The sequence below is a fragment of the Hippichthys cyanospilos genome, chromosome 8 (genome assembly GCF_059441005.1).
Source record: "Hippichthys cyanospilos isolate Australia breed blue-spotted pipefish chromosome 8, RoL_Hcya_1.0, whole genome shotgun sequence".
Lineage (NCBI taxonomy): Eukaryota > Metazoa > Chordata > Actinopteri > Syngnathiformes > Syngnathidae > Hippichthys > Hippichthys cyanospilos.
This window is the reverse complement of record NC_142376.1, coordinates 15304337-15316668: the sequence shown is the minus strand read 5'-3', so window position 1 is coordinate 15316668 and position 12332 is coordinate 15304337. Positions and strand designations below refer to the sequence as shown.

General features: G+C 39.8%; 1 protein-coding gene across 1 annotated transcript; it reads left to right on the top strand.

Annotated features, from left to right (window-relative positions):
• The first annotated feature begins 2216 nt into the window (after positions 1-2216).
• On the top strand, positions 2217-11747 carry LOC148420291 (calpain-2 catalytic subunit-like). The gene is made up of 21 exons (XM_088421196.1): positions 2217-2471; positions 3014-3083; positions 3467-3585; positions 3927-4060; positions 4133-4301; positions 4405-4488; positions 4599-4684; positions 5519-5593; positions 5699-5856; positions 5947-6116; positions 6208-6219; positions 6369-6580; positions 6936-6972; positions 7064-7129; positions 8539-8596; positions 8688-8752; positions 8938-9006; positions 10385-10463; positions 10584-10700; positions 10781-10836; positions 10912-11747. The coding sequence occupies exons 1-21, from the start codon at positions 2235-2237 to the stop codon at positions 10933-10935; spliced, it is 2097 nt and encodes a 698-aa protein (XP_088277322.1). The 5' UTR covers positions 2217-2234; the 3' UTR covers positions 10936-11747.
• Positions 11748-12332: the final 585 nt, after the last annotated feature.

The following is a 12332-nucleotide window of genomic DNA, read 5'->3' as shown; positions in this document are numbered from 1 at the left end:
TTAGTATAGCAGTACTATGATTAATGTACAACTGATACATTTTAAGATGAATATAGATTTTATCCATATTTTTTTGCCATTTGACCAACAAAAAAAAAACTACGGGTTAGCACTGTCCTATACATGCTTGTTCCCAAGGTGTGAGACATTCTTGGACCTTCTTTTGACAGACTTCAAAATGGCACCACACCCTTTTTATTTTGTTGGTGTGTTTAAACTATGTTATACTTCACATGTTAGTCTCATCACCATTCTGACTCATTCATATTGTTGAGCAGTTACAGGTAAACTGGTTATGCCAGTCAGGGGTGGAACATAAGGACAAGCATGGGAGGGGCAGTGAAACACAACCCGAGTTGTCTGTGACACCCTGTAAATCCACAAGTGCTGACAATGACTGCAGCAGCTTTAAAAAAAATAATGACAACTGACGGTTGCTTTACTTCCACAGGTTCCACAGTGCTGTTCTGCAGCTTATTTTCACTGATAGCCAGTGACATGTACAGTGACAGTGACAATATGCTGATTGATGCTTACCCTGCAATTGACTTTGATAGCTTTGCTGGCTGTTTCATTAAAGTGAAAATGCTCTTCAGTAAGTGGCCCAAAATACAGGTTTTGAATATCCTCAGACGTGTTCATCACTCATCGGGGATCTGTGGGCTGTTATGTTGGTGTTAATCACACTAAAAGTCTGTTCACACACAGATGGAGAGCCAAACAACACCAGCATCCTTTGTGCCATCCTCTGGATGTTTGAGAGTTTGGCTGCACTTAATGAAGCATAAAACCCATCCATTTTCTGGGAATTGAACTTGTCAATTAACCCCATGTCACATTAGGGATCAATCATTTCAAACTGCAACTCCTGCGGCATCGTTTCCAGGTCTTGTGAGAACAGACATGACTTTAGCTGAAGCGCTCTGTCATTTTTTCCACAATCACAAAACCACCAGAAACATTTTTCATGCAGGTTATTTAGTGTTTTACTGTATATTTTCACATATTGTGGGGCCTCTTTTAACGTAGCCATTGTGAGGAAACGAGTGTGGTGAATTTCTTTAACGCTTGCAGTGGTTCTGGCCCAGCTGCCTTTACGGAATCTGCCGCCAGGCAAGGATGATGTGGTTTTAAGAGCAGCCAGACACCCCCCCTTCCTCCGGGTCCGTAGTCTAAATTTAAGGCGTTGACCGGGCCGTGGTGATCAAAAGGTTGGGGACCACTGTCTCAGTCCGCCTCTGCCAAATGTGGTGCCTGGCCTTTGGTCAAGTGGTCAGGGGTCCAGTAACCCTCAGCCCCAGGGCTGGCCCAAGAGTAATGCCTTTTTTCTCTGTTATCTGACTTAGAAGTTACACTGACAAAATCTACTACAATGAGACTTCAGGAAAATACGTACTAAAGAAATTAATAGAAGTAAATGAACATCCCAAAATACACTCAATGAGCAAACCTTATCACACCTTAGGACCATTGAATATGTCCAATACACATGCCATGCACATTTTTCAAGTGTGAGAGTGCCCATAGGGAACCCATGTGGGGTTTGGGAGAACATGCAAACCCCACACAGGAAGGCCGGAGTGAGGTGGATTTGAACTCAGGTCCATCTAACTGTGAGAACATGTTATTCACTGCGCCACCAAGACACCCTTTAGACAAAGCAGACAAGGAAAAATTGAGCTGGGTATACAGCAGGTATACAGTATGTATGCCCGGTCTGCTAATCGCCTGTCACTAATATAAGTATAAAAAAAAAAAAGAATTATGTTCTTTTTTTATTCTTGTATCTTTTTGTTCTTTTACAGCGGCTGTGCCTGCCAATCTACAAGCGGAGCAGACCACACATAAAGAATCTGTGTTGTGTTTTAAGAATCCCAAATGGAAAAAGAAGATATCAGAAAAATAAAAATTTTGAAGCTGGTGTGAGAAAGGTCTGTACATTTGAAAGCAGTCAACGAAACCTCACACCTGTCCCCAACACAAAGCTACGCCATGTGTTTTAAATGCATAGTCTAACAGCAGGTAATGAACCACTACTTCAGAGTACTGCTGACCTCAAGTTCCTCAATATTCCCTCTCCATCCTATTTGGCGTGCTACGAGTTGTTAAGTAGGTGACAGAGCCCAGAGGCATGATCAACAGGGGCGTGGCCTCACCTGAGTCACCACTATTGTGTATAAACACACCTCAGACATCACTTTCCAGGTATACGGGCGCCTGAGAAGACACTGAAAATGTCTGGCGTTGCAACTAGGCTTAAGCACAACCGCGACAAATTGCAAGGTATTGGAACTAACGCTCATGCGGTTCCATATTTAAACCAGAACTATGAGTCTCTGAAGCGAAGTTGCCTGGAGAGAGGACGCCTTTTTGAGGATGAAAGCTTTGAGCCGCTTCCGGCATCTTTGGGCTTCAATGAACTTGGACCCAATTCTTATAAAGTTCGAGGCATCAGGTGGTTGAGACCCACGGTAGGTAGTGTTAATGCAAATGCTTGTGTACTGGCGGCATTTAAAAAGCTGTACTATTTTGGCTTTACTATTATTATTATTATTATTAATAATAATAATCATTTTTGCATGATTACACCCATGGTTTGGAAATGCTCATTTATCGTCAAAATTAATTTTTTTCAATCTGGTGCATCATAGCTTTTATACGGTTTGTTTGATGTTTGGATTTTTGTTTAATTCTGTTAGTTCTGAATAGTTATAGTAGTTTTATATCGTATATGTATCGTTGTCAAATCATTGTGTTAGTTAGGTTGCGTATCCAATCTTAGTTTGTTGATTTGAAGCTTGTTGGGCATTTTTGTGATTCTTTTGCTTTCTGATTTCATTGTTTTCGAGAGCACTTCTGCTACCGAGCTATGCCGCTTTGCAACATTTGTCAAAAATTTGATACGCCAGGTGTGCCTTAAAACGGACATTGTTGTTCCTCATTGTCAGGAGACAAAATTACATTGTGCTGTTACACGTTACACTTGTTAACAAGAAACTTTTCCTTTTCTTAGGAAATTGTATCCAACCCTAAATTTATCCTGGAGGATGCTACCAGGACTGATATTTGTCAGGGAGCACTTGGTGAGACATGCATGCACACTCCCCCCAAATTCCTTTGAGAAATACTTTAAATGCTCATGAATCATGTGTTTTCCTCCTTTGGTCTATATAATTACCAAATATTCCTGCTTGAATTAATCCATCTCTAAGAACAGCAACAATGCCTTGAGCTACGCCTGTGCACTTAGATCAGCAGGCTTTGTACAAACACTGTATGTTGAGCGAACTTGTCAAGCATATTTCTGTCTTCATACTGTCTGGCGCAATTCAAATGCGGGTAAGGCTAAGTTCTTCAGGGGAAAGAGGAGACTCTGTGGTTTAACTATAAGACATATGTACCATAGGAACACAAAATATTGTGAGCGGCGCCTTCTTTATATAAAAACAATCAACTTTGTGGTCAGGTGACTGCTGGCTCCTGGCGGCTATTGCCTCCTTGACACTCAACAAGCAGATTTTGTCCCGCGTTGTACCACATGACCAAAGTTTTGAAGAGGACTACGCTGGAATCTTTCATTTTGAGGTATAACCATACACACAACCTGCATTCAAATCATGTGCATGGATAGACAAACGGTCCCAATTGTCTGTTCAGGGTAAGCCTGTTTTTCTACCTTAAATGACAAGCCCAGAATAAATCCAATTGGTGTGGTATAAACTTGTCTAGCAAGGACAAACCCATGAGTGGGAATAGCCCACAATCTGCCCTATTTTCACATTCCTAGATTAACCTTTCACGAGACTAAAAATACTGCGTGCCTATTCCTGGAAAAAGGTGTAAAACTGGTGTGAGAACGGAAGTAAGCCTAGAGTTGGATCTCGCCTAGATCAGAAGCTATGCTGAACATTCTCTTGCATTTTCAGTTTTGGCAGTTTGGCGACTGGGTGGATGTAGTGGTTGATGACCGCTTGCCCACCAGAAATGGAGAACTGCTGTTTGTCCACTCAGAAAATGGATCTGAGTTTTGGAGTGCCCTGCTGGAGAAGGCCTATGCCAAGTATGAAAGAGAATTTGGATTTCTTTTCATCCCTTTCCATCTCCAATGGGTTTTATGGTATTTTGCCCATAGGTTAAATGGATGCTATGAGGCCCTCGCCGGAGGAAGCACCATGGAAGGGTTCGAAGACTTCACAGGAGGCATTGCTGAGAGGCATGACCTATCCAACCCTGATCCGCACCTCTTCAATATCATAAGGAAGGCCTTAGAAAGAGGCTCCCTACTGGGATGCTCCATTGATGTCAGATATACCGCTGCGTACCACCTCATAAAGCGCTCGCTGTACAATATCGACATTGGTCTCAATCTGTACTTTCTGTCGTTTATAATCCTGTCCATCCCAGATCACCAGCGCAGCCGAGACTGAAGCAGTCACGTACCGCAAGCTGGTGAAGGGCCACGCCTACTCCGTGACAGGAGCCGAGCTGGTAAATGTCAACTTAGTTTGATAAAGACGTCACAGACAATCAAAGTTGTTCGGTTTGCAAACACACCTGACGAGATGTTATACCGGAGTGAAGTACACCTTGTGTGTCAGGTGGACTACAGAGGAGACGAGGAAAAGCTGATCAGAATCAGGAATCCGTGGGGTGAAGTGGAGTGGAATGGAGCCTGGAGTGACAAGTGAGTAGTAAACAAAGGCTGGCTTTTTTTCTTTTTTTCTTCTATACACAATATCGGACACGTTAAAATTCAAATGCTATTAATTATTTATGTAAATTATTTGTCTAAAACAACTAGGAGTGGAATAATTATTTTTCAGCTGCAGCTGAATTATTTCTTCTTACTGAACTCTTTAACAAAATGCATAGAGGGCCTGTTTAATTTTTTGGTGGCAGTGTAATTTGTTTGCAGTGTTTACAAAATTGTCTTTGTCTTTTCTCTCGGTATTTTATCATCATTTTCTTCAATTGGAAAATTAAAGTACTGCCAACACAAGTGATTCGAGACTAATCAGAGCACACAGTATTTCTTCTGTAGGGCTGCATTGATTATTTTGGTATCCAGGTAAAAATTACAATTACTATTTCTTGCTTTGTGACGATTATTAACACAGAAGATCAAATTACACATTGCCTTTTAACATGCAGCAAGGAACTTAACAGGCCTGGAAAAAAAAAGTTTTTAGAGTTGCAGCCCACCTACAGTAAAAGTTGGGATGTATGATGTGTTGTCCAGGTCAGGACTGCAAATGAGAATCTGTTCTCAAATGCCTTACTTGGATAAATAAAGATTAAACAAAACTAACTGAAAAAAAAAGTATATGTGGCAAGTGTGTCCATTCAAGAACTTCTGCTTCTTGTCGGTTGACTTTTTGGAGTTGGCTGTTTTTGTTGACTTTCGTCAATGTTTATAGTAATCTTGAAGCATACTTTGAATGGCTATTGACCTTCAGGATAATTTTGCTTCTCAATTAAAAGCAGCAATTTTCCAAAACAAATGACAAGTTTTTTTCAGTTCCTCTCAGTGGAGATATGTAAGTGATGATGACCGCCAGAGGCTGACCAACCGTAAAGAAGATGGGGAGTTCTGGTAATCTATCGCTCTCGCATTCATGTGGGTGGACTTCAATGTTTATATTGTTTGTTTCCCTAGGATTACTTTTTTGTGCTTGTTTTCTCACCGATTTTACGATAGGATGTCATTTTCTGACTTCCTGAGAGAGTATTCTCGCATGGAGATCTGCAACCTCACACCTGATGCCCTAACATCAGAGTACAGGAAGTGGGCGGAGATAGAGTTTGAAGAAACTTGGAGAATTGGAGTTTCTGCCGGTGGCTGCAGAAACTATCCGGGTACTTGACATAACTTGGTTTTCTTTTTCCTGATTTGTTTTGTTTAACAAACAATTCTCTAAGGAGTGTTGCTGTTTTACATTTGCTTAGATACCTTCTGGACAAATCCTCAGTTTGTCATTAAACTGGAGGATGCGGATGATGACCCCTATAATGGAGAAGATGGGTGTACTTTCATTGTGGGATTAATGCAGAAGGACAAGCGTCGCAAGAGAAAAATGGGGGAGGACATGGAGACCATTGGCTTCCTCATCTATGAGGTGAACCATATTACAAGTCTAAATAAACGACAGAGACTACAAATTGTCAATCTTCATTTCTTATAGTGGTTTTTATTTTTGTCTTTTCCAGCTGCCCGAGGAGGTAACCAGAACAAAAGGAGCTTCTACTTGAATTTGTTTCACGCAACTATGTACCAGTCGTAGAAAATGCTGCATCAGTGTTACGTTATCACAGCAAAATAGTGTGGACCCGTCCTCATATGACTTTTCTACATGTGTGTTTTTTTCTAGTACTGGGGATCCAGGCAAGTGCACCTCAAAAGAAATTTCTTCTTGACCAACCGCTCAGCTGCACGCTCTGAGACCTTCATCAATCTCCGAGAGGTGTGCAGCCGTCACCATCTGCCCCCTGGGGAGTACCTCATCATTCCCTCCACTTTTGAGCCCAACAAGAATGGAGACTTTTACATCCGCGTCTTCTCTGAGAAACCAGCGGATTTCCAGTATGTACAATTAAAGGGGATGTGAAATCCCTTTTTTTTCCTATGCACCCCAGCCAGTCTAAATGAAGAAAACAATTAATCAATTGTTAAAATTGCCGCCCCTTTGATGGGTCAAAACAAGATAACTTTTGCTACTTAATTCATATTCCACAAATGCATATTTAATCAGAATACCACTAGTGGGGCCGCAAGGAACATTTTTCAACTTGATTCCCTATAAGGCTCAATTTGGAGAAAATGCATGCAAAATCACACACACACACACACACACACACACGCACACACACACACACACACACACACACACACACACACACACACAAAACGTAAAGCAATTATCTTTGCCTACATTCAGGGAGATTGATGACCCAGTTGACTGCCATGTTGAACAGGTAAAGTCCTTTTGCTTCCATTGTTTTGATCAGAAAAAAAAAACAAAACATAAAATTTCTCCTGTCAATTTTTAATATTGATAATCCTTAGATTGACATAGATGAAAGTGATATTGATGACCGATTCAAGAGACTGTTTGGACACCTGGCCGGACACGTGAGTCAGGTTTCATTTTGGTATTTGGTAGGAATAGTGATTTTTTTTTCAATGGATGAATTAAAGTGCATCTTGAAAGTATTCACAGCGCTGAACTTTTTCCACATTTATATCATTTTACAGCCTTATTCCAAATTGTATTAAATTGATCTCTTACCTCAAAATTCTACACATAGTAAACCAGTACAATAATCTGAAAGGTTTTATGTTGACATTTTACACATTTATTAAAAATAGAAATCTAAGATGGCGCATTTGTCATGTAGCTTCAAATTGTGCTAGGGTGCATCCTTTTTCCACTGATCATCCTTGAGATGTTTCTACAGGTTAATTGGAATATGGCGAGGCACTCGCCAAATTGGTTGCTAGCCAGTCGCAGAGCACATAGAGATGCAAAGACCTCTCAGGAAGGCTGGAACCTAAACCACGACTTCCGCATGCGAGGAGAATGCACTAACCAGTCTGCCTCTCAATGAGCACAGTGGTCTCCATCATTTAAATGGAAGACATTTGGAACCGCCAGGGCTCACCTGCCACCAAAACCGAGCGATCAAAGTCTTTGTCAGGAAGGTGACCAAGAATCCGACTCTGTCAGAGCTTCAGCAGTCCTCTGTGGAGGGAGCCTTCTAGAAAAACAACCATCAATCCAACATCAGGCCTGTATGGTCGTCTCTTTGGTGTGAATGCAAAGTGTCATGGCAACCGCTCATCACCGGTCCAATCCCATCCCTACAGTGAAGCATGGTGGTGGCAGCATAAGCTATGGAGATGATTTTAAGTAGCAGGATCTAGCAGGCTAGTCAGGATAGAAGGAAAAATTCATGCATCCACGGATGAAAACCTGCTCCAGAGCGCTCTTGACCTTTTACTTGAGCGAAGGTTAATTTTTCAGCAGGACATTGAGTATCCTAAGTACCAAGCCAAAATCTCAAAGTATTGGCTTCCGAACCAATACGTGATTGTCCTGGAGTGGCTCAGCCCGAGCCCAGACTTGAATCTGATTGAACATTTTTGGAAAGACCTGAAAATGGCTGTTCACAGATGTCTTCAATCCAACCTGACAAAGCTTGAGAATTACTGCGAAGATGAATGGGTACTGGTACAAGATAGTATTCACCATATTCAAACGACTTGAGGCTGTAATTGCTGCCAAAGGGGCCACAGGTGAATCAGCAAAGTGTTAAGCAAGGGATGTGAATGCCAATGGTATTACTATTTCTTAAGTTTTCTTTTTTTTTTGATACATTTTAAAAACGTATTAAAACAATGTTACAACGGGTTATTGAGTGAGTTTTTAGGTAGTAACATTTCATACAGTTTGGAATGAGGCTGTACCATGAAAAAGTGAAGCACCGTGAATACTTTCCGAATGCACTGTCTATACGTGTGAATATTTTAATCCAATTTAGGATGTGGAGATTTGTGTATTTGAGCTGCAGAGCATCCTCAACAAAGTGGTGGGGAAACGTGAGGAAAAAAAATCCTTTTTTCATTCTGGTTGAATATGTACATTTATCTATTTGATACTGCAAAATCTTCATCTTTGTTTCCTTTTCAGGAAGTGACATTAAAACCGACGGATTCAGCCTGTGCACGTGCCGCAACATGGTCAATCTGCTTGACGTATCCTTTGGATTTAGCAATGTTCACACCAAGTTGTATCATTTGAAATGATGCGCTCAGATGAGTACATCCAAATTTGGCTGATTTCCCTGGCTTCGGTGTTTCTCTTGTTAATAGTTTGCGATGAAATAACTTGGCACGATATACTCTGTGTAGATCAATTAACTTTAACAATCTCTTCAAAGAAAGATGGAAGTGGCAAACTAGGACTGGTGGAGTTTAAGATTCTGTGGACAAAGATTGAAAAGCTTTTGGTAACCCTCTTTTCTTTTTTCTCCCCATTTTATTTCTATTCACTGGCCACAACATTACATTAAAAAACAACAACTCCCTTTATAGAAAGAATAATTCTCTCTTTGGACTGTGATGTGTAACTTTAGTGGGTCATAATTAGAAGTGTTCACCAGATTTTAGAAATCCTGTAGGTCAGGGGTGTCTAACTCATATTTATCGGGGGCCGCATTGTAGTTATAATTTTTTGTCAGAGGGCCGGTATAATAGTGAAATCAAATCAATTTTAGGTGTGTTTGGCACACTTCTAACTAGTTTTGAAATAAGAGCCCGGTAAAAACTGTTCAAAAGAGATATTGGGAACAAAAAATGCTTTTTATTTTTACCCCCAAATTTTTAAATGTTGAGGACAACTTGCAAATTTAGTATTTTAACCAGAAACTTGAAGTTTGCTTAGGATTTCGCAGGCCACATAAATTGATACACCTATGCTGTAGGTGCAATCCAGATCAAGACAAATACTGGAAGACCAAAATCATTAATCCTTGGGTGTCTGGGTGATAATAAGGCCATTTTAGTCAAAAATCCCCAGTTTGGGCTGACTTAGAAAAGGTCATAACATTGTCAAGTGTAAAATAATTTTTACTTTCAACCCCTAAAAATGTTCAGTGACATCAGCCCTACCCATACATATGGAATATTTAAATATACAAATTCCAAGGCCATTTCATTTCAAAAAAAGACGTTAACAGCTATTCAATGCAGCAGATTTTGCGGACGGAAATATGCAGGTACAGTACCACGTTATGCATTGCATGATATAAAACGCTTCCCTGCAGCATAAATAAAATTTTCTTGCAACATTTAGTTCTTGAATCGAAGCCTTTTGTCGACAACAAGTCCAACAATGAATCGCAAGAACCTTTCTCGATGGAAGTCAGGCTAAGACACTCAATGAAGTCATTGAAAGGATTGCAAAAGTCACAAGTTGTTCACTAGCGCCCCCAGGTGATTTTGGCGTCCCAACACAAAAAATTCTATTGCTCCCCGTTCGAGAGTTGCCGTTGAAAGGATTAATGCAAAAATCAGGGGAAATCCAAAATTGACAATATTTCTCATTTTTAATGGCAGTAAATGACATGGGCTAAATTTGACATCTGCAGGGTGTACCTCTCAACCTCCCATTTTCAAGCATTTAGAAGGAACGTCAGGACGGAAAATTGAAAGTTGACATGTTTTGACAATCTATGCAATATTTTAGCCTCAGAGTTTTTTTTGTATGCTTTTTCTTTGATATCACACATCAAAAACATCACAATTAAAATCTCTTTTCCAGTGTCAGTTTAAATGTTATATTTGATACTTCATTGGATCTATTTTAATCTTACTCTCTCCCATTAGAAAATTTACAGAGAGAAAGATGCAGACAATAGCGGCTGCATGAGTGCTTCCGAGATGCGCTCAGCAGTAGAAGTCGCTGGTGAGTCCATACCGTATATAATTTTGACAAGAATATCCAGTACTAGTAAAGTTATTCTACAGTACTCCTGGTTCAGAAATGTGTGTAGTTTGTGGGAGCTGAATTTGACTTTTTTTCCAGGTTTCTCACTCAACAACCCGCTGCACCAAATCATTGTTGCTCGCTACAGAGAACCAAACTACACCATAGATTTTGACAACTTTGTGTGCTGCCTAATCCGCTTAGAGTCACTTTTCAGTGAGTCTATATATGTGTGTGTGTGTGTATACATACAGTATACAGTATATATATAATATTGTAACTTCCATTTCCAACAGATGCATTCAAGTCCATAGACAATGGTTCTGGTGTGATAGAACTGAGTTACATGCAGGTATGTGGCACTCAGGGATGGTTAATGATAATTTTGATAAAAACATGTTTTTTGTGCTTGTGTTTTTCTTCCCAGTGGCTGGAATTGACCCTGTTATAGAGAAGCTGCTTCGATTGTTTAAAAAAAAAAAAAAATCTAAGAAGATTTGGATGTGGCCTGTACCTGATTAGGTGTGCCAATGGCTGGCTTTAAACGTGCATATAAGTGCACGTCTCTTATTGGTTGTTCTTTCTTAGGTGCAGTAGTTCCAGATCATTCAAATATGTACAAGATAGGCTCAGATAGCCCACACACACAATCATTTTACTAACTTACTACAGTCACATCTATACTGAAAGTTTTAACAAATATAACAAAAGTTTAATACAAATGGATGAATATCTGTTCCCCTTTTATTGCATTTTCCTATGGATACGGTACGTGACTTAATCGATTTTAAGAACATGTCTTATTCTACAAATTACTCATTCAATTCTCTTTATTCCATAAAGCAACTTTGCAAACTTTAGTCACTACCTCGAGGCAAAGCACAGAGAACAGGCTCTGCGCTAAAAGTCGAGTCGTAACATTTGCAAACCTGTATCATATCAGTTCCAAAACGTTAGTTTCAGGATTGATTTATCGTCTTAATAAACGTAACTGACTCACAGTGTTTCAATGTCTATTGGGTCCATGGTTAAACATCCAGTTTTGTGTAAAGTTCGCCACACGTTTAACTGACACCAATACAGAAAACCTGTTCAGAGGGAGAATCCAAGTATTGGGAAGGGAATATGTCAAGTGAACAAGTTAGTTATAAAAGCAATAAATGAAATATAGTATTTCAACATATCAAAACTTGTCATTTCAACTTTGCGATTCACTCAACACTTCCTGTGGCACCTACAAAATAAAAGTTATAATTGCTGCTGTCCGCACCAAATTATTGTGACAAGTTAGTGCATGTAACTTTGACAAGCATTTATCCATTTATCTTCCATCGCTGCTTATCCTCACAAGGGTGGCAGGCTGGCTGGGGCCTACCTCAGCTGACACCCTGGATTATAGCACTGCTTACGTGACCGATTCTTTGGCACAAAGTAGAAATCTTGGATCCCCTGTAGAGAAAAATCCCAGGAGATGTCTCACAAAATTGAGTCCACGAGAACAAGATGAGACTTTGGCCAAATTTGTCATATAATGTTCGTTTTCTTTTTCATTGAGCAGACAAGAAAATTAAGAGTTTAGAGTGCAAATGTAAACATAACAGGAGTCATTTTTGTTCAGTTCTTCTTCTTGTTCTGTTTGTGCACCTGAGGAAGTTTAGCAAAATGCAGTTTGTATAAGATTTAGTGGCTAGAATAAATATATATATAGTATATTTTTGGGTAAATATCACCACATAGTTGATTTTAATGTATGTAGTAAGCGCTACCTGTATTATATCTACTGGGCTGCTTTTCTGAGTATTTTGGTATTTGAATACAAATATATAGCGTTGTTTGATGAAAAACAAT

Excerpts from the sequence above, each read along its gene's own strand:
- LOC148420291 (XM_088421196.1), top strand. The coding sequence starts at position 2,235 with ATGTCTGGCGTTGCAACTAGGCTTAAGCACAACCGCGACAAATTGCAA. Across the intron at positions 4,061-4,132 it reads CTGGAGAAGGCCTATGCCAA|GTTAAATGGATGCTATGAGG; the intron begins GTATGAAAGAGA and ends TTTTGCCCATAG. Across the intron at positions 6,973-7,063 it reads TTGACTGCCATGTTGAACAG|ATTGACATAGATGAAAGTGA; the intron begins GTAAAGTCCTTT and ends GATAATCCTTAG.